At 39.7% G+C, this 26,257-nt stretch overlaps 1 protein-coding gene across 4 annotated transcripts in view; it reads right to left on the bottom strand.

The window, feature by feature from the left end:
* The window catches only part of ubr3 (ubiquitin protein ligase E3 component n-recognin 3), a 230,487-nt gene that overhangs the window by 191,517 nt on the left and 12,713 nt on the right, over positions 1-26,257 (bottom strand). For 2 of the 4 annotated variants that reach the window (XM_063052206.1, XM_063052207.1), the window contains exons 2-4: positions 16,087-16,226; positions 7,809-7,976; positions 2,028-2,171 (exon numbers count right to left, since the gene is read on the bottom strand). In XM_063052206.1, coding sequence (XP_062908276.1) covers positions 2,028-2,171; positions 7,809-7,976; positions 16,087-16,226 — 452 coding nt within the window. The remainder of the gene's footprint in view (positions 1-2,027; positions 2,172-7,808; positions 7,977-16,086; positions 16,227-26,257) is intronic. The other 2 variants (XM_063052208.1, XM_063052210.1) reach the window with 2 other exon arrangements.

Raw genomic sequence — 26,257 nt, 5'->3', positions numbered from 1 at the left:
GATGCCAGGTAGGAAGAAGGGAGGGTGAAGGAAGATTGCAAGATTGGAAGGTGACACAAAAAATTACAAATGTCAGAATCCGATAGGAAGGGAAGATGGGCAGATGAAGCCAGGAGAGGGAGGGGATACTTAAGTGATCAGTAGGAGACTGAGAATTACCTAAACTGGTTAAGTGTATTAAAATAACTATACTATTAAATAGGAAAGTCAGTCTAGTTGTCCTCTAAAGGCTTTAACACAGAACAGAATTCTGATAGCCAAATGACTTACCATCAAGTACAAGTTTTACTTAATATGTCTGTATGGACATACAGGGTGCCTATGCAAGCAGCTTAGCTTTTTTTTAAAAAAACACTGGATTACTGCAAATATAATACTTCAATATACTGACCAATCATGCAGTTAATAGCATTATTGCATCTGAATCTGAAAGCTGTGAATTCATGGCAGATTCACTGCTTCAGACCCACAAAACTGGGCTGACAGCTTCAGAACAGTACCAAACAAGCTTTGTCTAGTGTTAACATTTTTGGATGTGGTCCACTGTTGATTCTGAATTTCGTCTAGTCACATTGCTACAGTCAGTGACCACTGTATTAGATACAGGAGTGGAACCCAGTGTGATCTTCTGCTTGTGTTCCCCATCCACTTCAAGGTTCAACGTGCATTCAGAGATGCTTTTCTGCACACCACTCTTGTAACGCATGGTCACTTGAATTACTGCTGCCTTTCTGTCAGCTTGAACCAGTCTGACCATTCTCCTCTCATTAACGAGGTGTTTTCACTCACAGAGCTGCTGCTCGCTGGATATTTTTTGCTCTTCGCACCCTTCTCCACAAACTTTAGAGACCGTTATGGCTGAAAATCTCAGGTGGTCAGCAGTTTCTAAAATACTCAAACCACCCCGTCTGGCACCAACAATCATTCCAGAGTCAAAGTCACTTAGATCACATTTCTTCCCATTCTGATTTTTGGTCTGAACAACTGAACCGCTTGACCATATCTGCATGTTTTTATACATGGAGTTGCTGCCATTGATTGGTGGAATAGATATTTACTTTAGTGAGGTATACAGGTGCATCCACTGTGCATAGATGCTATCAGAAAACCAGAGATCCTCATGATGAACAGTATTTCAAAGATCACTGAAAATAAAGATTTCACTGTACAATCACTCAAGTTAAACAAATTAAGCTATTGAACAGAAACCAGTTATTCAGTTTTTTTTTAATATAAAGAATTACAGTAAGCCTACTACCACAACCCTTTCAAGCAATGGATTACACAATAACCACATCCTTAAAGTGATTATTTTGCTTCAAATGCTTGAGGGACTCAAGAATTATATTTAAAATCAATGCAGTTGTAACACCAACAATAAAATAAACTGTCATTCTCAAGTATGACAAATTCATTTACTTCCAGCCATCAGTATGGATGTGTTTCATTTATTATTTTCCCAAATACAATTTCCTTACCCTCAAAATCCAAATAAAAATCTGGACACAATATCCAGGACAAACAGAACAATTATACTTACAAACAGGATTTTTACCTCTATAGGTGATCCATTCTTCCCAGTAAAATGCAAGATTTATCCTATTATAAAATTTTATATTACGGTGACAGACCCTTTCAGCAAAAAAAACGTTAAGTTTTTCAAAATCTCAGAACAATTGAATGCACACAATTCAGTGAGTATTTAACAACATTGAGGGCAATAGCTAAACATATTCATTCAAGTCCAAAGTATTAAGAAGATTTTTGAAAGATTGTAATGCATCACACGAGATTCTAATGCTTACAGCTTAGAAGTTAGTTAGCTGTGATATGTGCTGTACAGTTCACCCTTGGTGACTCATTCTCTTTTAAAGCCAAATCTACATGAGTAAGACCATTTCATGCAATACATGAACATAAATTTAGATTCCAGAAGTTAAAGGAGGCACTTATATTTGTCAAAATCCTACAAAATTGTAGTCTTGTGATAGAACACATTATTTCACTCTCACTAACATGGTACTTACCCAAAATAGTTACATTACTTGCTCCTGCCATTTGATCCAGTACAGATGTCACAGACCGTTCCTCTGATGAAACTAGTCCTGAACCTTTTAATGCTGCAAGATACTTGTCATAATTTTTCTTTGCATATGTCTTTTCTCCAGTGCCTTAAGGGAAGGAAACAAACACTTTTCAACATTAAATTGTAACAAATAATATTTCAAGAAAACCACTCACCAAGCAAACTAGCAAAGACACTGTCAACATCAACAACCATACAAGATGCAATCAAAGTAACTACTCAGTTAATTTTCAGTAGAACTCTGATGGTCTGGCATTAAATTGTTCATATATCCTAATGGCCCAACATCTATCTCATTCACTGGTCCATAATGAAAGCCAGGGATCAGGTGTGGTGAAAGGCTGGAACCAGGAAACCAGAAGCTGTGACCAGGGTCCAGACTGTGGCCGAGGTGAGCAGCCAGAGATGGGGTTGTAGTCCAATTTCTTAATAGGTTTGTGATTAGCACTGGGATCTGGTGTAGTTGTATATTTCCCACTCCCTTTAAAACCAAATGAGTTCAGTGTAAATTTTAATATAAGATGGTGTAATGTGTAGGAAAAAATAAATAAAATGACAAGTGTTTTCGGGGATGAAGTAAAATCCAATAGTCCAGAAATTCTGTTGGTACAGTGCCACAAACATCCGGAGAGTAATAACTATAATTAAATCTCATAAAAGGCCAGAAAACAAACTGCTGGAGGAATTTGGCACAGCATCTGTGGATGGAAATGGATAGTCAATCTTTTGGGTCAAGATTCTACACTTGGACTGGCTGTTCTGAGTTCCTCCAGTAGTTAGTTTGTCATTCTACTTGGTTTGGGAAAGTTATACATTGGACCAAGTCAAGCTGCTTCACAATGCAGTTTCAGTCACACTCAGCTGAACATGTTAGTACAATACAAAATGGCCAGTGTATTTGACCTCCTCTTCCATTAATGGACCAGAGTTGTACAAAGATTTAGTCTAGCTCAGAGAAAGACTTTTTTAAAAAGTTAACATGGCAATGAAAGGTGAAAAAGATCTGCTTTGTTCTTCGTATTTAAAAGCCAAACCATGAAAATGCAATTGATCCCACTTACCCCTCAACTTTCATCATCTCTGAAGACCTTTGGCATTTCGATCACTTTGCAATAAAATGTACTTTTGTTGCTCTAATTGTGCTCTTTCTTGTAAAATTTGTGTATAATTTACATTTAATTTATATTTTTTCTTATGAATGATGTTTATATACCATATGATGCTGTTGCAAGTAGGCTTTTCAGTGCACCTGTGCAGGCAGACATGTGCTTGTGCATATGACAATAAATTTGAGTTTGACATTTTTTTTTTAAAAAGTGTGGTGCCCAGAACTGAAACTGAAATCAGAAATTATGCTAATGTTTTCTACAAATCCTTAGCTTAAATGATTCAGTGCTCCTAATTTTTTTTTTAATTTCCTAATCAACTTATTCCACCAGATCAAAAAATTGTAAGTACATTCCCCAAAGTTCCTGTATTCAAAGTAAATGTTACTATCAGGGTGTGTGTGTGTGTGTGTGTGTGTGTGTGTGTGTGTGTGTGTGTGTGTGTGTGTGTGTGTGTGTGGTGTGTGGTGTGTGGTGTGTGGTGTGTGGTGTGTGGTGTGTGGTGTGTGGTGTGTGGTGTGTGGTGTGTGGTGTGTGGTGTGTGGTGTGTGGTGTGTGGTGTGTGGTGTGTGGTGTGTGGTGTGTGTGTACACATATATATCACCACATACAATCCTGAGATTCATTTTCCTATGGGCATACTCAGCAAATCTGCAAACTCGTAACTATAACAGGATCAATGAAAGATCAAGTAGAGTGCAGAAGACAACAAACTGTACAAATACAAATATAAATAAATGATAAATAAATCATGAGGACATGAAATAACAAAACAAAGCATCCTTAAAGTGAGATCATTGGTTGTGGGAACATCTCAATGGATGGGCAAGTGGGTATAATTATCCCCCTTTGTTCATGAGCCTGATGGTTGAGGAGTAGTACCTGCTTTTGAACCAGGTGGTGTGAGTCCTGAGACTCTTGTGCCTTCTACCTGAATGTGCAGCAAGAGAGGAGCACAGCCTAGGTCGTGAGGATCTCTGATGATGGATGCTGCTTCCTACGACAGCAATTCATGTAGATGCATTCAATGGTTAGGAGGGCTTTACCCGTGATGTACCGGGCCGAATGTACTACCTTTTGTAGGGTTTTCCATTCAAAGACATTGGTGTTTCCATACCAAGCCGTGATACAGTCAGTCAATACACTCTCCACTACACATCTGTAGAAGTTTGTCAAAGTTTTTGATGTCATGCCAAATCTGTGCAGACTCCTGAGAAAGTAAGGCACTGCCATGCTTTCTTTGCAATTGCATTCACGTGCTGGGTCCAGGACAGGTTTTCTGAAATAGTAACACCCAGGAATTTAAAGCTACTAACTTTCTCTGCCTATGATCCTCTGATGAGGACTGGCTCATGGACCTTTGGTTTCCTCTTCTTAAGCCTACAATCAGTTCCTTGATCTTGCTGACATTGAGTGAGAAATTGTTGTTATGACACCACTCAGCCAAATTTTCAATCTCCCTCCTGTATGCTAATTCATCCCTACCTTTGATACAGCGCACAACAGTGGCTTCATCAGCAAACTTGATTATGTCATTAGAACTGTGCTTAGCCACAGTCATAGGTGTAAAGTGAGTAAAGCAGGGGACTAAGCACACGCCTTGTGGTGGACCTATGCTGATGAAGATCATGGAGGAGATGTTTTTGCCAATCCAAACCGATGGGGTCTACAAATGAGGAAATCCAGGATCCAATGAACAAGGAGTTATTGAGGCCAAGGTCTTAGAGCCTATTGATTAGTTTTGAGGGGATGATGGTATCAAATGCTGAACTGTAATCGAGAAAGAACATCCTGATGTATGCAGTTTTGCTGTCCAGATGTTCCAGGGTTGTGTAAAGAGCCAATGAGATGGCATCTGCTGTGGACCTGTTCCTCCATATCAGTTAAAAATCATAGTGTCCCCTGGACAATCATGTATCTTAAACTGATACCCTCATTCCACAGCATTTCTTCTATTTTTATTTCTGTTGTGTATTTTGGCTGATCTATTAAATACGTTTTCATACACCATTTATGTAACATTAATAGCATAACTTCTCTGTATCAAAGGATTGATCATTTGTGTTGCATTGAACAAGTCTGTGCCTGTGTCTTATTAATTCATAATTCATAGTTTCTCACCACATGAACTGCTTGATTTTGTAGTTAACAAGGTTTATCCCCTTCATATTTTATAAATGTGATATAACATTCGTATTTCTCCAATGCTCCTGAACTTAAAACAGATTCTTGGGAGGGGTAAAAGGGGTTAGAACTTCTGTTAACTTCAGGTACACTTTCCTCATCAATGATGCATCCTATCTGAACTGAGTGGTTATTATTTTGCCTTTTAGGCGGGAGGAGAAGATGGCAGTGCGCTGTTCGAGCACAGCCCTCCGGTGAAAAATGATGTCGTATCTGTTAAGTAGGGGCAGTAGACAATTCTGATTTGATGGAGAATGGACGTGAAAGCACAGAGGAACATCTGAAGAAATGTCTGAAACGCCCGTCCGCTGCTGTCATTACTGTGTGGTTGGGAATCTTTCAGAGAGTAGGCCTCAAAATCCCTGGCCTTGCCTGCTTTTGGCGACCGAGAAGGAGGTCGAATCGTTCGGCAGAGATGCCACTCAGTACTCAGTGTCAGAGAGCTGATCAGAGCTCGAAGTTTTCAGATGACTCAGAGTTGGATTGTGGTCAGCATGGCAGGGAGAGTTTTTCTTCCTTCTCCCGTCTGCGTGAGATGTGGGACATTTGAGAAACTTTGAACTTTACTGTGCTCACGGACTTTCTTCATCAAGTTATGGTATTGTTACACTGTTTGTAACTATATGTATAATTATGTGGTTTTGTCAGTTTTTTCAGTCTCGGTTTGTCCTGTGTTTTGTGATATCACACCGGAGGAAATAATGTATCATTTCTTAATGCATACATTACTAAATTACAATAAAAGGGGACTACGTGTCTTCATAATCTAACTTCATTGGACATGTGATTAGGAAAAAGGAGTTAGAATGCACGGTAATTATGGGAAAGATTGAAGGGAAGAAAGCAAGAGGAAGGTAAAGACAAATGATGATGGAGACAGCAGCCAGAAAACTGGAAATGAATACCAATGAATTGATCCACTTGACCGGAAACAGGAGTGTGTGGGCCATGGCAGTCAAAGCCAAATCTGAGCATGGCACCTGATGATGATGATGATCAGGATTCAGAATCAGGTTTAATATCACCGGCATGTGTTATGAAATTTGCTAAACTTAGTAGCAGCAGTACAATGCAATACATGATAATATAGAGAAAAATAAGTAAATCGATTACAGTAAGTAAATGTAAATATATGTATGTTAAATAGTTAAATTAAAAATAGTGCAAACAGAGAAATAATGAAAATGAGGTAGTTCATAGGTTCAATGTCCATTTAGAAATCAGATCAACCAAAATTACACACAATACTTCCAAGTGAGACCTAACCAGCCAATGTGATATATAACTGCAACATGACTTCCTTACTCTTATACTAAGCTCCCTGGCCAAAAAATGCGAGCATGCCATACATTTTCTTTTCCATCCTATCTGCTTGCATGACTACTTTCAGAGAGCTGTTGGACCCCAAGATCCTTCTATAGATCAATATTGTTAAAGATCCTGTCATTTCCCCTTTCATTTTGCCTCCCAATTTGCATCACCTCACATCTGCTCAGATTAACTCTACCTGCCATTTCTCCACTCTTATCTACAGCTGATCTATATTGTGTTGTAATGTCTGATAACGCTCTACACCATACACAACTGCCCTAATCTTTGTGTTGTCTTCAAACTTACTAATCCACCCATCTATATTTTTATTCAAATCATTGCAGTCCCAGCACTGATCCCTGCACTACACCACTTATCACAGACCTCCAGCCAGAATAGCACTCTCCCACCACTACCCTCTCCTGTTTATGGGCAAGCAGTTCTGAATCTAAACTACGCAGTCACCATGGATCCCAGGATCTTTACATTCTGTATCTGCCTAACATGAGCACCTTGTCAAAGGCCTAATGAAGTCTATGTAAACAACATCCACTGCCTTATCTCAATCACCTTCGTCGCCATCTCTAAAAGCTTTTCGGAGCTAGACTTTTTTGAGCTATGTAGTAAGGCAGATAAGATGGTAATAGAAGCTGAAAAAACTACAATAGTGTGAAATGTATGTATGAATATGGTTGGTCTCTATTTGACCACTTTCAATAAATTCTTTAATTTTTCCAAGGCTTAGATTTTACTTTCGAAATGACAGTATATTTTCAGTTATTGAAAATAACTGAATCACTTGACTAAAACTCAGCCAATCAGCATTCTTCTTTAATTAATGGGACCCATCAATAAGCTCACTCCAAATAGATAATTTGATACAAATCCCTGCATAGCCAGAACAGCCCCACAAGTCATTTACATACTGTACGCTTCAAAGCTTTCTAACAACTTTTAACAACTTTAGCACAAGACATGCTCATTAGTGACATAATACAATTTCAACAGTCTATATCAATACACTTTTGAGATTTTAAAATTATAAATACAAATAGTTATGAAAATCTATCAGTAAATTAAAATGTTAATAATTTTAAAACAATTTTAAAAACCAGACTTACAAATGTCACCAGAGCTGATATCTTTGTATATCTGGTGATTACCCAGAACTCTTGTCAGGATGGATCGCATAGCCCCTCCCATTTTTGTCAGATCTTCTAAAAGAGAAATTAGAGGTTCCATCTGTTGGAGTGTTTTCTGGAGATCTCTCTCAGTTGCTGAATCAGAAACTAAAGTAGGAGGAATAAAGAAAATACTTTGAAAACAAATTAATGTCTACAACATGGTATAGCAGGTGATATGACCTACAAATCTGTGCAAATAGGTTAACACAAAGGTAATGCAGTAGAGTTTTGATATCCAGAGTACCCTTGCGACTTTAGTAGCGCTGAACTATCAGATATTCCAGACTAATGGAATTTACTAATACCAAACACACCTTTATCTCTTTTATTTTCACACATTACACAATAGTACAATAAATTTTCCAGTCAACCCAATGAGTTTAAAAGGAATGGAATCTACATAAACACTTGAGTCCCAAACTCTGGCTGCAGACCTACCCACGTTGCTGACTCCTGGGATCTGAACTCCAGTCACACAGAAGGCATATAGCGGTCTCAGCCCTGCCACACTTTGGGCCACCAGCACCAGCTACACATACTACCTGCTATTGTCACCAGGCTCATAGTCTGGAGTAATGGAGAACAGCCAGATGCTCAACCTTCAGGACTTGCTATGTACTATTGTAGATCCCAGGATCTTTATATTCTGAATCTGCCTAACATAAGCATTGTGTCAAAAGCCTAATGAAGTCCATGTAGACAACATCCACTGCCCTATCCTCAATCACCTTCGTCACCCCCTCAAAAAATGTTTTAGTGCTAGAATTTTTTGAGCTATGTAACAAGGTAGTTGATATGCTAATAGAACATGAAAAGAAAACTGTAATAGTGTGAAACGCAACCACTACAATGGAATGGAATATAGATAAACTCTCAAGACCCCAGCTCTGGATGCAGACCTACCCATGTTGCTGATGGCGTCCCTGGTGTCTGAACTCCAACCACACATAAGGTATAGCGGTCCCAGCCCCACCACACTTTAGACCACCAGCACCAGCTACACATAATACCTGCACTACTGTCACCAAGCTCACAATCTGGAGTAATGCCAGATGCTTGACCATTGGACACAGGATTTTTGGAGCTTCACAGTAACTCAAAAATTCAGCTTTTGCAGAACATTTTCCTGGAAACATTACTGTTATTTGAAAAGGCAACAGTTTGCAAAGAATTCACATTCAATTTCCAGGCAACACATATCAGCAACTTGCCTTTTGGAAGTATTATTTCTACAAAGCTGAAGCAATTGCTGAAGTACGTCACTGGAGATACTGTTACCTTTTGTGATCTTTAAAGATTTTATTCTTCTATTGCACAAAACACCCAAGACACCAAGTAATTAAAAAAAAAATCAGTGGTTATGCCAGACTTGCCCACAGATACATTTTGAAATTAGAAAACCCAGCTTATTTCTTGTTCTGTACCCAGACAACGGACATAAAAGGCAGTTGCATTATATAAGAGACCAGCAAATTCAGAACTCTCCTAAGTTCAATATAGATTCAGCATAATACATTAATCCATGTGATTTTAGTCTGTACTATTTATAAAGGAATTGCCAATTACGAGAAAAAATATTAACTAAAGATTACTACAATGTACTTTTCTTTTAAACATTGTTACTTTGCAGTTTCATTTTTAAAAAACATACCTAAAATCTTTCACTATGTTAGCTTTTATCCTACACATGCTGAGATATACAAAAGAAAAAAACTGCAAACTTAACTTAACAGCTGCTCTCCCTTGAAGAATACAACAAATTCCACTTTGTAATAACTGATTAATCACTAAATAATCATCAGTCAACCTAACAACAGATCATGGAAGATTCTTCGATTGGCAACTCCACAAATCCGAAGTACATGAAATCCAAGTTCCAGCTAAACACTGAGCAAATAATGATGGATGGAAGGAGTGCAAGGGACCTAGCAACTAACACTATCAAGGTTATCTACAGCCCAAATTACCAGGGGTCCTTACTGCTAAGAATCTAATACAAAGGAAAGATTATAAAGAATAGAGAGGCAGTTAGCATCCATGGAAAAGACCACTTCAAACAACTCTGAGCTCTTTCCTTAATGTAAATGTCCTACACTCCATTCCACAGAGCACTAAAAGGTCCACTTTTGCTGGTTACTATTCAAATGAAAAGGCCATGTGTCAACTGAAACATCAACAAGCTGTCCAGAATAAATGATATCCATGAAAATGTACATGTGTTTGAAAGGATCTTCAAATAAAAGATTTATATCCTCCAGCAACTACATCACAGAACAAGAGGATATACCAGGAACTTTGGAATAATTGTAACAATCTTCAAGAGACAAAAATGTTACGTCACCAGCAACAATGAATATCAATCGAGGTTATATAAAAACAACCAAACATTTATTAAACACGGATAAACAATAAAAAGCAAATGAAAACCTTAACCAGAAGTTAACCACTATGCGGCTGCTTAACAAATCATCACTCGGCACTGGTTCTTAGAGCAATAAATGCGAAAACAGTTCTTATAGCGGTAAAGTCAAATACAGTTCTTAAAATGGTGAATTCGAAAGTCCAACAGATTTTTACATTCATTTAGGAGAGACTTTTCTGGAGAAGGATTTCTTCACAGACGCAACTTTCCTACTGGTGGTCCTGTCCAAAGGATTCACGCATAAGGAAATAAAACAGCTTAAAACAACTGACCTTAATTTCTAGAGAGCAAATCCTGCATGAACTACCTCGCTCTTTCGGAAGGAGTTATCTTCGATGCAGGTCGCTACTTCTTCAACGAATACTCAATAAGGTCGATCCTTTATTAAACTGCCGAACATTCCCAACTTCTCTCAATCCTTCATATCCTGTACTTCGATAAAGTCTTCACTCTCCAATACCACTGAAAAAAGGTACATCAACAAATCTAGCAAAAATTGCCAGTCCAGCACTATTGTACCTTGCAACAGAACGTAAAACTCCGTTTTAAAAATGAAACTGCGTCATAAAGCAAATACGCAATGGAACGGAGACAATGACGAACGTTCTAGCTGGAAAACTAAAAACTAACTGCATCACCTGAGGTCTTCCCTTTTATACCCCTGGTGAACATGTCATCACGTGACCTCACATTGGCCAGAAAATTACATCAGGTGACTTCCAAAAGACCATTACATCATTCTCACAAGAAAGTCACAAGATCTCCTTGAGGTATGTAACAAATCCAACTCACAAAGTCGAAGTAAATTTATTATCAAAGTACATGTGTCACCATATACTATCTTGAGATTCATTTTCTTGTAGGTATTTGCAGGAAAATAAAGAAATACAATAGATATTATGAAAACTATACATACACAAAGGCTGACAAACAACCAATCTGCAAAAGAAGACAAAATGGACAAAAAAAAATACTGAGAATGAGTTGTAGTTTCATTGAAACTGAGTTTGTAGATTGTGGAATCAGTTTTGAATTAAGGTAAGTGAAGTTACCTGCTCTAGTTCAGGAGCCAGATGGTTGAAGGGTAAAAGATGGTCCTGAACCTGGTGGTGTGGGACCCAATACTTACTGTTTGATGGCAGTAACAAGAAGAGTGCATGCCTGGATGGTGGGGGTCTTTGATGATGGAAGCTACTTTCTTGTGGTAGCGCTCCTTGTAAATCTGCTCAATGGTGGGGAGGGATCTGCCTGTGATGGACTGGGCTGTGTCCACTACTTTCTGTAGACTTTTCCATTCCTGGGCATTGGTGTTTCCATACAAGGTTGTGTTGCAACCAGTCAGGAAACTCTCCATTGTGCATCTATAAAAATTTGTTGAAGTTTTAGATGACATGCCAAATCTACATAAAATTCTCTCAGAAAGTAGAGGTGCTGTTATGCCTTCTTTGTGATTGCACTTACATGTTAGCCTCAAGGGGTTGATAGTGTTGAATGCTGAGCTGTAGTCAATGAAGAACATCCTGATATCCTCATTTGTCCAGATGTTCCAGAGCTGAGTGACGAGCCAATGAAATGGCATGTGCTGTTGATCTGTTATAATGGCAGGCAAATTGGAGGAGGTCCAGATCACTCCTCAGGCAGGAGTTGATACGCTTCATGACCAAACTCTCAAAGCACAACATCACAGTAGATCTAAGTGCTACTGGACAATAGTCATTCATTCTGCTTGGGCACCAGTATGATTGATGCCTGCTTGAAGCAGGTGTGTACCTCAGACTGCGAGAGGTTAAAGATGTCCTTAAATACTCCAGCTTGTTGATTTGCACAGGTCTTCAGTATTCAGCCAGTGCACCAACTGGGCCAGATGCTTTCTTTTGGATTCACCTTCATGAAGAATGCTCTCACAGAGGCTGAAAGCACAGGGTCTTCGGGGGCTGCCAGGGGGTTTATGAAGATACCTCCATGTTCTGTCAGTCACAAAAACCTTGCTGTCATTTATGTTGGCAACATACATCAAAGTTGCTGGTGAACGCAGCAGGCCAAGCAGCATCTGTAGGAAGAGGTAACGTCGACTGCACCTCTTCCTACAGGTGCTGCTTGGCCTGCTGCATTCACCAGCAACTTTGATGTATGTTGCTTGAATTTCCAGCATCTGCAGAATTCCTGTTGTTTGTTTGTCATTTATGTTGCTTGGGTTTGCTTTGTAAGATGATGGCAGTCAAACCCTGCCACAGCTATTGAAACATCGTTCTGCGATTCAAGTTTGGTCTGGAACTACTACTTTCTAGAGGTCATACCTAGATTTCCTGTACTTTCCTGGATCACCAGTCATGACCGCCACCAATCTAGTCCTCAGCAGATGATAAGGACTTGGTTCATCCAGGGCTTCTGGTTGAGGAAGACTGGATGATTTTGTGGGGACACGATCACCCACAAGTGTCTTGGTTGAGGAAGACTGAATGATTTTGTGGGGACACAATCACCCACAAGTGTCTTTAAAAAGTCCATGACAACCGTTGCAGGTTCGTTCAGGTCCTCTGATACATCCTTGAATCTGGCCCAGGAAAACTGACTCGAAGCCATCCACAGCCACTCCTCTTTCTCCCGTGACCACCTCCTTGTTGGCCTTACCTCTGGTGCATTGGTCTTTCGTCTCTGCCTACATGCAGGTAGGAAAAGGACAGCCAGATGATCAGATTTCCCAAAATGTGGTTGAGGGATAGAATGGTATGCATTCTTGATGATAATGCAGCAGTGGTCAAGTGTGTTGTGTCCTCTGGCGCTGAAGGTGATGTGCTGTTGGTAGTTGAGCAAAGATTTCTTCAAGCTAGCCTGATTGAAGTCCTCAGCGAGAATGTGAAAGGCATCAGGATAAACCATTTCTTGTATGTTAATCACGGCACTCAATACATCGAGTGCTTGCTTGACATTAGCCTTTGGCGGTATGTAAACTACAGTCAAGATCACGGTGGAGAACTCTAATGACTGGCAATTAATCATTAAACGTGCCAGGTTAGGAGAACAAGAGTAATTATAGAAGGGATTTCTTGCTTTTTTCACAAGACATTGCAATACTTCCCTTCAACTGCTTCCTCTTAGTGGCCAAACATCTCCTCAAACTACAATATGAATTCCATCAATTAGAATGGTACAAGAGGCATGGCCTCCACCATGTGATAAATCCAAGAAAAATGCAGAGCACAACTTCAAATCAAAACCTTGCCATAGCTGAATAGCTTTTTATATGGTCAATCTAAAAGGGGTGGGGAGAATCCTCAATTTTGGCTACCCTCGGAAATTTGTTTATATTACATGTCTGCTTCTTGATGGCATGTAAGCTGTGATTATATTCAATGGGTCCCATCACAGACACGAACACAGTGCAAAGATGGGCCAGGGGAGTACCTCCATATTTCTCTCACTTTTTCCTCACTGCAATATTAAATATCATCCAATGTAGTTCCTAAAGAAATGAAGCACAGTAACAAGATGAAGAGGTAACTGCTCCACTACATTGCCTCTACTTCAAATCCAAGATAGCTATCAATTACTTATACAGTTAGTTATACAGGAGGAAAGCAGGTCCTTTGGCCCAACTGGCCCATGCCAACCAAGGTCCCTTCCTGAGCTAGTCCCATTTGCCTGCACTTGGCCTCTCCCTTTCCTATTTGTGAACTTGCCCAGTCAGTCTGGAAAGGACAGGTATACAAGCTCGCTTTATAGGCTGAGCTTCAAAGCATCGATTCATTCAGTAGAACATAAAAGAGAATGGCATTGCCATAAACATTGCTAACCTCTATTCCACAAAAAAATTGCAAAATCTCTAGAGCATTGAAAGATAACAACCAAGACCACTCATCATCTCTAAAGCCACCTGCTTCATAACTACAGAATTTCAATCAGGCCATCAGTATTTATCAGTTTCAAGTTCACCTATTTTCTGATTAAAAGGTAATTCCTTCAGTTCCTTATTCTATCTTGACCCTTCATTCTTTAATATATCTTTTTTCCCCGATGATAATTTTTCCTATCTCTGTACGTGAGTCCACATTCACACCTGCCACTTATTTCCTATTTGAATAAATATAAAGTTCATTATTATGTATTTTACCAATCTTCCCTCATATTTGATCTTACCTTTCTTTATACATTTCTTGGTCCTCTTATGCTGAGCTTGTAAAGGCCTCCCAATTCTTCACCCTGCTGCTATTTCTGGTATCTTTATGGGTCTCTTTCTTTGACTTAACTCTACTTTTTATTTCTCATTAGCCGATCATTTCATCTTTAGGTCACAGTGTCTTAAAATGTATGCATCTGTTAAAATTTATACACATTTCCATTAAATATTAAACTTTGCCTGCTCACTATGCACTTTCAATGTGTTCTCTAAATTAACCCCAAACTTTCCTCTCACATCTTTATCGTTGCCTTTAGAGTAATACTGAAACAGTAGTAATGAAATTCACTGCTACCTCCAATGTATTTAGCTATCTGAGATTAGATTAGATTATAAGGACACACAGTCCTCTTTTATTGTCATTTAGTAATGCATGCATTAAGAAATTATACAATATTCCTCCGGTGTGATATCACAGAAACACAGGACAGACCAAACCTGAAAAACTGACAAAAACCACATAATTATAACATATAGTTACAACAGTACCAGCAATACCGTAACTTGATGAAGAACAGGCCATGGGCACGGTAAAAAAAAAATTCAGTCTCTCGAAAGTCCCACATCTCACACAGATGGGAGAGGGAAGAAAACTCTCCCTGCCATGCCCGACCACAGTCCGACTCTGAGTCATCTGAAAACTTCGAGCCTCCGACCAGCCCTCCGACACCGAGCACCATCTCTGCCGAGTGCTTCGACCCCAGACCCGGCCACCAGCAGCAGGCAAAGCCGAGGATTTGGGGCCTTCCCTCCGGAGATTCTCGATTGCACGGCAGCAGCAGCAGTGAACCGGGCATTTCAGAAGTTTCAGATGCTTCTCACGGCTGTCTCCATCAAATCAGAATTGTGCACGGCACCCTATTTAACAAATACGGTATCATTTCACCGGAGAGGCTGCGCGCGCTGCGTCGCATCGCCATCTTCTCCTCCCAGGAAAAGGGTATTCAAAGATAGAGGTGTCAATGATGACAAAAAACTCTAGAGTCTCCTTGATAGCAATGATTTCATCCTGCATGCTTCTGAGAAAAGGACAACTGCTGCAGCTACCTCAGGGAAGAGAAGGACATAGAAAACCTACAGCACAATACAGGCCCTTCAGCCCACAAAGCTGTGCCAAACGTGCCCTTACCTTAGAACTACCTAAGCTTACCCATAGCCCTCTATTTTTCTGAGCTCCATGTAGCCATCCAGGAGTCTCTTAAAAGACCCTATCGTTTCCACCTCCACCTCCACCACCACCGCCGGCAGCCCATTCCATGCACTCACCACTCTCTGTGTAAAAAAACCTACCCCGACATCTCCTCTGTACCTATAACATCTTTCAAGTCTGCAGTCAGGATAAGCTAACCAACATCTCAGGCATCAAGAGTCAAATTGCACTTGGGTGGCTCCTGTGCACATGCCACATTATAGACACCTCATTGTTTAAGACATTTATAAGTTGCGTGTTTCGTGCACAGTGATGTATTATACACTAGGTCATTAATACTGGACTCGTTCGAAGCAGATCAAGTGACTTTTCTATTTTGAGGGCTGACAACATGTAAATACTTAAGCTCTATTTTTATCCTAATGCAGAAAGCAAAAATTCATGTATAATAAGACATCAGCCCTACCTGATTCACTATAGCCATCCCGTAAATGCTGCACAAGACGAAGAATAACTCGAGGAAGTATGTGTTCTGACATCATCATCAGCTCATTAGGAACAGAAGGAATACTGGAACTTGATGTGGACCGGTGCCTTTTACAAAAACTGCAAAAAGTTTTCAAAATGTTATTAGTGTATATGGTGATAAATGTACATGTATACAACTGAAGTTGTCAAAAATACAAAAAAATTCCTCCACTATGTTTTGAATAGGTATCTGTGTTCCTTTGCTTATGACTATCAGTTAAGAAAAAGCAATCTTCCTTCTCAAACTGTAAGAAATAGGAGCTTAAGCCAAACACTATCAACCCTGCTCCAACATTTATAAGTTCACGACTGATCACATCCTCACCTCAACTCACCTTTCCTGCCTACCTCTCACTTTGCTTGAAACTCCTAGAGACCAAAAATCTGTCTAGTGTGATCTTAAATATAATCAATGACTCGTCCTCCTGAAGACTTTAACATAAAGAACTCCAAAGATACAGTTCCCTGAAAACAAAAATTCCTTTTCCTTTGCTTTATATTCTTTTTCAAGCAATAAAGTATATCAGCAGTTGTATGTCGATCGCAAGAAAAGTTATGCTGTCCAAATGTAAACAGTTTTGGACTCGGTATAAGATTAAGAGCTGGATTGGAAAGAAAGAACAAATCAGCACTTCTGCAAGTAGGGAATGAAACATTACCTAAGAGTGTTTGATGCTGACACTGACTGGCAAAGTCTGGAGAGTGTTCTACTTCACAAAATTAATTTCTATTATCTTAATGGGATTCCCATGTCAAAAAACTTCCTCATTCATATACATACATATTATTACAGATTTGCTCTATATTTTTGTCTTATTGAAATGTAATTAGATCAAATTACCTCCTCTACTCAAAATTACTCACACAACCTTCTGAACAAATAGTTCCTTGGGAGTTCCCAATCCCATGGAATTTCACATCAAGCAGACCACACACATATCAGACCTGTCTGCAAATACTGTTATGACATTTTATTTCATTAAAGCCCTCTCTAGTGCATTTTTATCAAATGCCTTTTTAAATTTCTGGTACAAAACTTGATGTCCACATATAGTCATTTGCTTGACACTAATATTTGAAAACATTTTTCCAAGAAGGGTATAACAACACCGTGGAAATGAATGCACACTTTGGTTTCTTAGATACTGAAAAGAAGGACTAAGTAATCTTGGTGGTTTGCAGATATGGTTATTTGGAGCAAAATACAAACTACTGGAGAAACTCTAGGTTCAAGTAGATCTGTGGAGGGAAAGAAATGTCAGTTTTTCAAGACACCGCATTATCATTGTTTGCAAGTTAATAACTGAGGGGATACTGAAGGGTGGAAGGGCGAGGTCCCAAGAAATGTGTCAACGGGATAAGTCATGCTCCCATAGGGATTACAAATTAGCAGTACCTAGGAAGACAAGCAGTACCTTGTCCAGTGTGGCTCCGGTTTGAACTGAGAAATAAAAAGCAGTGATTATTTTGATGTGATTGTACTATAGGCCAGCCAATAATCAGCAGGAAGCACCATATGTGTAGAGAGACTGCAGATAGCTTCAAGAATAATAAGGCTATAATAGTAGGTGATTTTAATTTCCAAACATTGAATGGGAATGCCATCATAATAAAAACTTGATTGGTGAGAAATTTATTACGTGCATTCAGGAAAAGTTTCTCAATTAATAGTAGATTGCCTTACTAGAGAAAGGTCAAAACAACAACTTTTTAAGAATGAGAGCAGAGCAAGTGACTGGAAATGTAAGTGGAGAGCACTTTAGCGACCAGTAATCTTAATTCTATCACCTATTAAAGAAAAATATGGAAAAGGATAGGACTGATCACAAGTTAGTCTCACAATGGGGCAAAGCCAATTTAGAGAGAATTAGGCAAGAACTTGAAAAAGTTGATTGAAGGAAGCTATCTGCAGGTAAAGAGATGTTTGGCAAGTGTGGGACTTTTAAAAGTGAGAAAGCGAGAGCTAAGGGACATCATGTCCCTGTAGGTAAAAGGAAAACTGGCAGGTGTAGAGAACCCTGGATGACAAGAGATATTGAGGCTCAAGTGAAGAACAAAGGGGCATACATCAGGTGTAGGTAATTGGGATCAACTGAGTCACTTCAGGTGTATGGGGAGGGGGGGTATAAGAGTACATTTAAAGAGGAAGTTAGGAAGTCAGAAATGGGACACAAGATGGCTTTGGCAGCTAAACCAAAGAGATTCTACAGGTCTATTAAGAACAAAAGAGTAACTAGTGAGAAAACCGAGGCCCTTAGCAAGGCCCTACATGTGGAGCCACAGGAGATGGGTGAGGTCCTTAACATGTATTTCTTTTCTATATTTAGACATAGCTGCTAGAGAACTCAGGGAAATTAATAATGATGGCTTGAAGACTGTCCACATTGCTTTAGGTCTTAAAGTGCATGAAGCTAGATCCCTACACCTGATCAAGTGTATCCTAGGACACTGTGAGAAACTAGGGAAGAAATTACAGGATACCTATGAAGATATTTGTTATCGATAGCGAAAGGTCAGATACTGGAAGACTGGAGGGCGGAAAATGCTTATTTCAGAAAGGTGGCAAGGTGAGCCTAATGTCAATGGTAGTTAAGTTATTGGAGAGGATTCTGAGAGGCAGCATTGATGAAAGGTCAGGACTGATTAAGAACAGTCATGGCCTTGTGCATGGAAAATAGTGTCCCACAAATTTGGTTGAGCTTTTTTTTTTGAAGACAAGAGAAGTGTGGTAGACATCATCTATGTGGACTTTAGCAAGGCCTTTGACAACGTACTGCTTAGTAGACTAGCTCGGAAAGTTAAATCAATGATATCCACGGAGAGATAACCAATTGGATACAAAATTGGCTTCAGGGTAAGAGAAAGTTGTGGCAGAGGGCTATTTTTCAGACTAGAGGCCCATGACCAACAGTAGCCAAAGGGATTGGTGCTGATCTACCAATGCTGAATTCAAATTTCCCAAATACCATTCAGAAAGTTCCTCCTCCATTTTGAACTTTCTTGGGACAGGAATTCCCAAGAATCAGTAGGAATGTTACATTTTATAAAGGTAACTTTAAGAATATGCCTCAAATACTTCCAGTCACTTAGTAATCTCTAGCCATTACCGAGCTCACTACAGGGCAAGCATTCCCAACCCGGGGTCCACAGACCCCTCCGTTAAAGTTAAGTGTTATGTTTGTTCTTTAATAAACACTAGGTTTATTTTATTTACAGAATACTACAGTCATGGATTCCAGCTCCATACTTTTGCCCGCCAAGAGCATGCATCTGTCTCGTTCACTAATGTCACTTTCAGTTCCAGGTGACCCGTCCACATTGCACACTGAAAAATGAAGTTATTATGTACACACACAATAATATATCTTCCCTCCCTTGAAGAAAACAAACACAACAGTATGTTCTCATAAACCTGCAAGAAACAATAATGCTTGCCAAAGATATTTACATTCATTTCAATTGTAATGAGCAAATATTGTACAGTCCCTTTTTCACTCAAGCACTCTCAATCCACCTCTGTGGTGGTTTAACAATCCCTTTTGGACTGCTATTTGTTTCAATAGATGTCTTGCTTTCACTTCCTGCATTAATACTAGTGTCCTTTTGATAACTCTGATCTATGTGTTAATTGCTTTCACATACTTCTGCCAAGATCCTACCTATTCATCTCTGTTCTTGTTCTTGCTGTATGACCTTAATTCGCTTCACATGCCTCATAATGGAGACTTGGACTACATTCATGTGATCAGTGAGTCTGTGCACGTTCCAACTGACTATCTCAATTCACAGAGCTCCTTCTGCCAGTTGCCTATCATAGATAGCAACTCCTCCTGTTGGTTTGTGTTGAACTGTTGCTGTTGTTCTGATCTTTGGGTCTGCGTGGTCTCACCATCTTCCTTTTTATTTTTCCTCTTCAACTTCAGAGTAGATTGTGGAGATATTTTTGATTTCCAGTCTTCAACTAGAAGTCAATGAGAGACAGATTTTGAACCAAAGCTGCATCATGTGGAAACAAGACTGGCGACATCTTCATGATCATTCTGTTCAACACTGGCATTCTGACTATCATGCTGGTATGGATGTCAATGGAAAGTGGAGTTCTTGTGTTTCCTTTGCATAATCTCTCTGGATCTTTCATTGTTGCTGTTAGTTTCTCAAGTTATACCCAGTAAGCATCTGAGACCCTCAAAGACATCTGCATATTCTTTACTGAGTGTGGTCATCTTTGATCTGTGAAGCCACTACAAAAACTCTTTTACACCAGGTTGAGCTTTTCACATACAGTCAGACCTGATAGTGGCTATACTCACTTTTCAACGATCAGTAGCTGTGCTTTAGGTGCTGCTCCTTGTGCCTGAAGGTCACTATCCAGCCTCTTTTTACTGGAACGTTCTCTCCCATATAGTTAATCACGTTCAACTTCACCGGGTAAATCTTTTTCTTTATTTTAAGAGTCTTGTAATCATCCATAAACAGAGTCACCTGGGCTCCAGTATCAAGCTTGAATGGAATTACTGTCTCATTCAGTCACTGGAACAATTCATACTGTTTTTAACCAGCACCTACAGTTTGTACAGAATCTACAAACTTCCTCGACTTCCTCAGCAAATGTTTGCACCTTTCTCTTTACAGCTTTACACCACTTTGTGAAATGATTGCAGGACTTTCCATGTGCCTACATCCACATTTCCTGCATTTACAGTTTGAGCCTATCTCTTTGGTTTGTGGTTCCTTTGTGAAACATCTTGTCTTCTGACCCTCTGTTTTCACAGCATACACCGTTGTTTTTGCCCTGCACAGCCTAAAACTTTAGCGTGTGCTCATGTGGCTTCTGCTGTCCCACAAATATTCACAGTATTAACTCTAGTGTTAAACCTTTTTCACTGAGCGATCTTTCTCTGAGAACGTAATCTGGGATTCCACAAACTATTTTGTCCCTGACTAGGGAGTCTCTCAAATCTCTAAACTCACAGGACTTACTCAGTGTGTGTAACTCAGCTAAGTATTGGTCAAAACTAACACCTTGTTTCTGTTCACAGGAAAAGAACTTGTGTCTCTCAAACGTGACATTTTTACTTGGGACAAAATACTCCTGAAATGTTGTCATCAATGTCCAATTTAAGGACTGTCTCATCAATTTGAAAGCTGTTGTAGATATCCAAAGCATCTTCACCAATTACGTGTAGAACAGGGGTCCCCAACGCTTTTTTGCACCGTGGACCCATTAATACTGATAATATTCTTGCGGACCGGCCGACTGGGGGGAGGGTTCAAGTAGAGTTAAACTCACCTCAGCATGTCTTTTACAGTTAGGGTTGCCAACTTTCTCACTCCCAAATAAGGGACAAAAGTAGCAGTCAAATCCCGGGACACTTTACCCAAAAAGACTACCATGACCATGAAGCCTTGCGCAGGCACCTGTGTGCACATGCGCGTACGTGCCGATTTTTTTTCCAATCTGTTTTGCCTTCATTTTCCCGACTATACTGTACATACATTATTTCTACTTTACATAGGTGGTGTATTTATCATATCATTCCTGCTTTTACTATATGTTAGTGGTGTTTTCAGTTTTATGTGTTATTTGGTATGATTTGGTAGGTTATTTTTTGGGTCTGGGAACGCGCAGAAGTTTTTCCCATATAAATTAATGGTAATTGCTTCTTCGCTTCACACCATTTCAGCACAAAAGGTTTCATAGGAATGCTCTATCTTAGCAGGGGAAATACAGGATAAGGGCAGTCCCGTATGGGACAAACTGATTTAGCCCAATATACGGGATGTCCCGGCAAATACGGGACAGTTGGCAACCCAATGTTCAAGTTCAACAGTGCGCGACAGGGAATGAGGAAAGGTGCAGCTGACTCATATTGTTTCCTCACGGCCCAGTAGCATATGCTTTGTGGCCCAGTGGTTGGGGACCACTGGTGTAGAAAGATAGACACTTTCAATATTTCATCCGTGCCTCCGGCTCTACTTGCCACTTAATATATACTGAATCACTGTTTGAAGTGTTTCCAATTATCAGCTAGATGGCCGGTAAACTGCATAGGTGCGGGAGGACTTAGGTTATCCGTAACAGAATTTTTCATGCTTCTATTATCTCAATTTCTTGGTGAACTTCGAGACAATGCACTCTCTTGCCGGCAGTTTCTCTCCATTGGAACCTTGCATCTCTTTCTCAGACGCTCGCAGTATTCACTTACGCTCCAAATTTACACCCCATGCCAACTTCTGACACAATGTTATGTTTGTTTGTTTAACAAAGACAAACTTTGCATGGGTTTTAAAACATTAACAGATTTATTACCAGGCGACAATCATGGCTTCTAGCTCCACATGGCTTCTGCCTGTTTCATTTACCAATGTCACTTCCTGTTCAAGGTGAACCATCTGCATTGCACACTGGGAACTGAAGTTCTTTTTTATGTGTACACATAGTAAGACAGTAAGGATCCATGGCATAAAAAAGGTTGGGAACCCCTGCTATAGAAGATTTATCAAGTGTATCCTAGGACACTGGGGGAAATTAGAGAAAAAATGTGGAGATATTTATTATTGATAGCCAAAGGTTAGGTACTAGAAAATTGAAGGCTGGCTAATGTCTATTTCAGACAATCAACCATAACTGTCAAATGTTTAAAGATTATTTTCATTTTTCACATGTAAATATATTAAAGAGAATATTGGCCTGAGAGAGATAACTGATGTTTATTTTCTTTTATTTTTTGTGAAATTAGAGGATTCTGGAGAGAAAGCATTGATGGTGTTTTTCCATATGTTGCAGGTGGTGCAAGTTTCAGAAGCATGTACAGTCAGAAACAATTGCTACCTTGTACACCACGATATTGAGCCACATTGCATGTCTTGATCACTAAATACCCTTCAACTCCAAAGGCTGTGCTGATGAATTTCATCAATGCTTATTCTCACAGAGAACGGGCTCCTGAGATATTGGAAGTGGTCTACATTTTACAAGATATTGTTGTTAACTTTTGCTGCCAGAATGCAGTGTGGTACAGCAGAGAATGAAGGGTAGAAGCAGTTTATGTTGATAATGTCTTGGAGCCTATCTTCTGCCCATCATCATTATTTGTATATAGTAGCTCAACTGGAATATCAGGTCATCTTTGTTCTGGGTGCAGTTGCTAGAGACCATGAGACTCGGTCTCCAAAGCTGTCTGTGACAATGATTCCAAAGATTCATGACACTCTGGCTAAAGAAATTCTTCCTCATCTTGGTTCTAAATGGACGCCTCTCTATTCTGAGGTTGTGCCCTCTGGTCCTGGACTCCCCTACTATTGGAAGCATCCTCTCCACATCTACTCCATCTCAGCCTTTCAATATTTGATAAGTTTCAATGAGATCCCTTTTAGTCCAAACAATACCTTATAAAGCATCAGCAGTACATCTTTGCTTTTATATCCTTGACCTCTCAAAATGAATGCTAACATTGCATTTTCCTCACCACTGACCCAAACTGCAACTGAACCTTTAGAAAATCCTCCAATGAGGACTCCCAGGACCCTTTCAACTCCGATTTCTGAATTTTCTCCCCATTTAGAAAATAGTCTATACTTTTATTCCTTCTACCAAAGTATATGATCATACACTACCCTATACAATATTCCATCTGCTACTTCTTTGTCCATTCTCCCAAACTGTATAAGTCCTTCTGCAGACTTTCTGCTTCCTCAGCACTACCTGCCCTTCCATCTACCTTTGTATCACCTATAAACATGGCCACAAAGCCATCAATTCCATCATCCAAATCATTGACATATAACATGAAAAGAAGCGGTCCCATCACCGACCCCAGTTGGACACTAGTCACCAGCTGCCGACCAGAAAAGGCCCCCTTTATTCCCATTCTTTGCCTCCAGTCAGCCAGCCAATGTTTCATCCTTGCTAGTATATTTCCTGTAATACCATGGGCAGTACCTTGTCAAAGACCTTCTGAAAATCTCAGTAAAAAAAATCATCCACAGACCCTTCTTTGTCTGTCCTGCTTGTTAATTACTCAAATAATTCCAAAAGATTTGTCAGGCAAGATTTCCCCTTAAGGTTGAGCAGATTCCCATTATAGTATATTGCAGCCAGGGCTAGAGGTCTGTAATTCTTACTCCCTTTAAACTCATCAAATTCACTGGAAAATTTATTGTACTACCATGTAAAACTGCATTTGGAAATAAAATAGGAGTAAAATCCAAATTCTAGAAAACCAGATGGTGAATTATTGGAATTTTACTGTAGTTTTACTGATGTTCAGTTCCACTCCGACAATGTGGCACCTCACCTCAAAATTGCAGCGAGTAAGGTATTAAGACAATGACACAGCCTTGTTTGAAACTTGTCTGCACTGAGATAGGATTTTTTTTTTAGACTCTTTGTTTAGTATTCAGCTTGCGTGCCTCTTTAGGCAAAAGAAGATGAAGACAACTCTTGGTGGGCATTTGAATTTACAGAGGATGTTCCACAGTCCCTCCCAATTAATGGAATTACTTCCAGTTTAAGATAGGTGCTGGTGAAACAGTGATGACTACCTGGCAGCAAACAAAACTACCAACTACTCTATTGATCACACTTTTTCTGGTAACAATCACTGCAATCAATAGCCTGTAACATCCCTGTCGGTGTTGAGCTTTTGAATCGCCTGTACAACCTGGCATTTTTATGGTGTGAACTGAAGCCTCGAAGATGCAGGATGGTTGCAGTGTGGTGTGTTAGGGACAAATCAGGCAGGGGAGCCCAGGCCCAGGAGCGGGCACCAGGATAATGTATAGTCATTGCCAGAGCAGACTTGAAGCCGATTCGAATTGGCAGAGCCGAAGCAAGGCAGATTCAAGGTGGCAGGGCCTAGGTCCGAGAGCAAGGAACAAGCCAATTTTTGACCGATTTATGCACCAGGCCAGATTGAAAAGGTCAGAAACGTGCTAAATTGAGGCAGTGGAACCCAGGCCCAAGAGCTTTTCGAAGCAGCAGGGCCCAGGACCAAGAGCAAGAATGACCCGCTGTTTGGCCGATTTAACCACCGGCCCAGATTGAAAAGGTCAGGGTGTTGGGGCTAGAGGAGAGGAATGGGCAGGTTTTCTGCTCGCTGCTCACGAGGTTTATATGCACCTGCGCTGAATGAGGCTGTGGCCTGCAACTAAATGGTTCCGAGATCAACTTTGACTGCCTACAAGGCTGTGGACTCACTTTCAAGAACTTCAATTCCGAATATTACTTGTTTGGTTTCTGCACGTTGGGTATTTGACAGTCTGTTTTAATGAGTTCTAATGGGCTTCTTTGTTTTGTGGCTGCCTATAAGGAGCTGATTCTCAAGGTTATATATAGTATATGTACTTTGTACACTCTTTTGAAGAAGGTTGCTTCCTACATTTTTTCCTGAAATTGTCACAGTATGTGCCTCCAAATAATGTTCAATTTCAAACTACCTTGTAACAAAATTTTTCCTTAAAGGTTGCAGAATTAATTAATAAAGTTGTTTCCTTGGATACATAAGCAGAGGTACAGAGTATTAAAAGGAAGAAGTCAGACTGAACTTTTACAAAATACCGAATGGGCTTCTGCAAAAGTTGTGTATCAAATTCTGGGTACTGCACTTTACAAAATATGTCAGTATCTTCTAGAAGCCATAGGAAATACTTACTACAATTTTACCATTGTTGAAGATCTTTGGTGATATTGGAAGAATAGAAAAACTTTAATGGTTGTTCTAAATAATAGAATGAAGGTCTTCAAACTTACAAGAAGTCATAAATAGTGCTAATAAATAGAAAATGCATCCATTGGCTAAAGGACCAGTGACTAGAGGACTCAGATTTATGGACAACTTCAATTCAGCAACAGATGTTTTTTTTCCAATTTTCTTCTAGCTGTTGCAGTAAAAATACTGTTTTAAATTGATGGAAGCAGATACAATGGAAATTCACCCAAGGAACTGAATATATAAGGACTGGAGGATGAATACAGGGTCCTGGTGGAGGACTTTGTCAAATGGTGCAAGCTGAATCATTCGCAGCTCAACATCAGTAAGACAAAGGAGATGGTGATAGACTTTAGGAAGGCTAAGCCTGCACTACTCCCTGTTACTATTGATGGCGAG

This window comes from Mobula hypostoma, chromosome 6, assembly GCF_963921235.1.
Source record: "Mobula hypostoma chromosome 6, sMobHyp1.1, whole genome shotgun sequence".
NCBI classification, from domain to species: Eukaryota; Metazoa; Chordata; class Chondrichthyes; order Myliobatiformes; family Myliobatidae; genus Mobula; species Mobula hypostoma.
The sequence above is the reverse complement of the archived record's forward strand: the minus strand, read 5'-3'. Positions and strand labels throughout refer to the sequence as shown.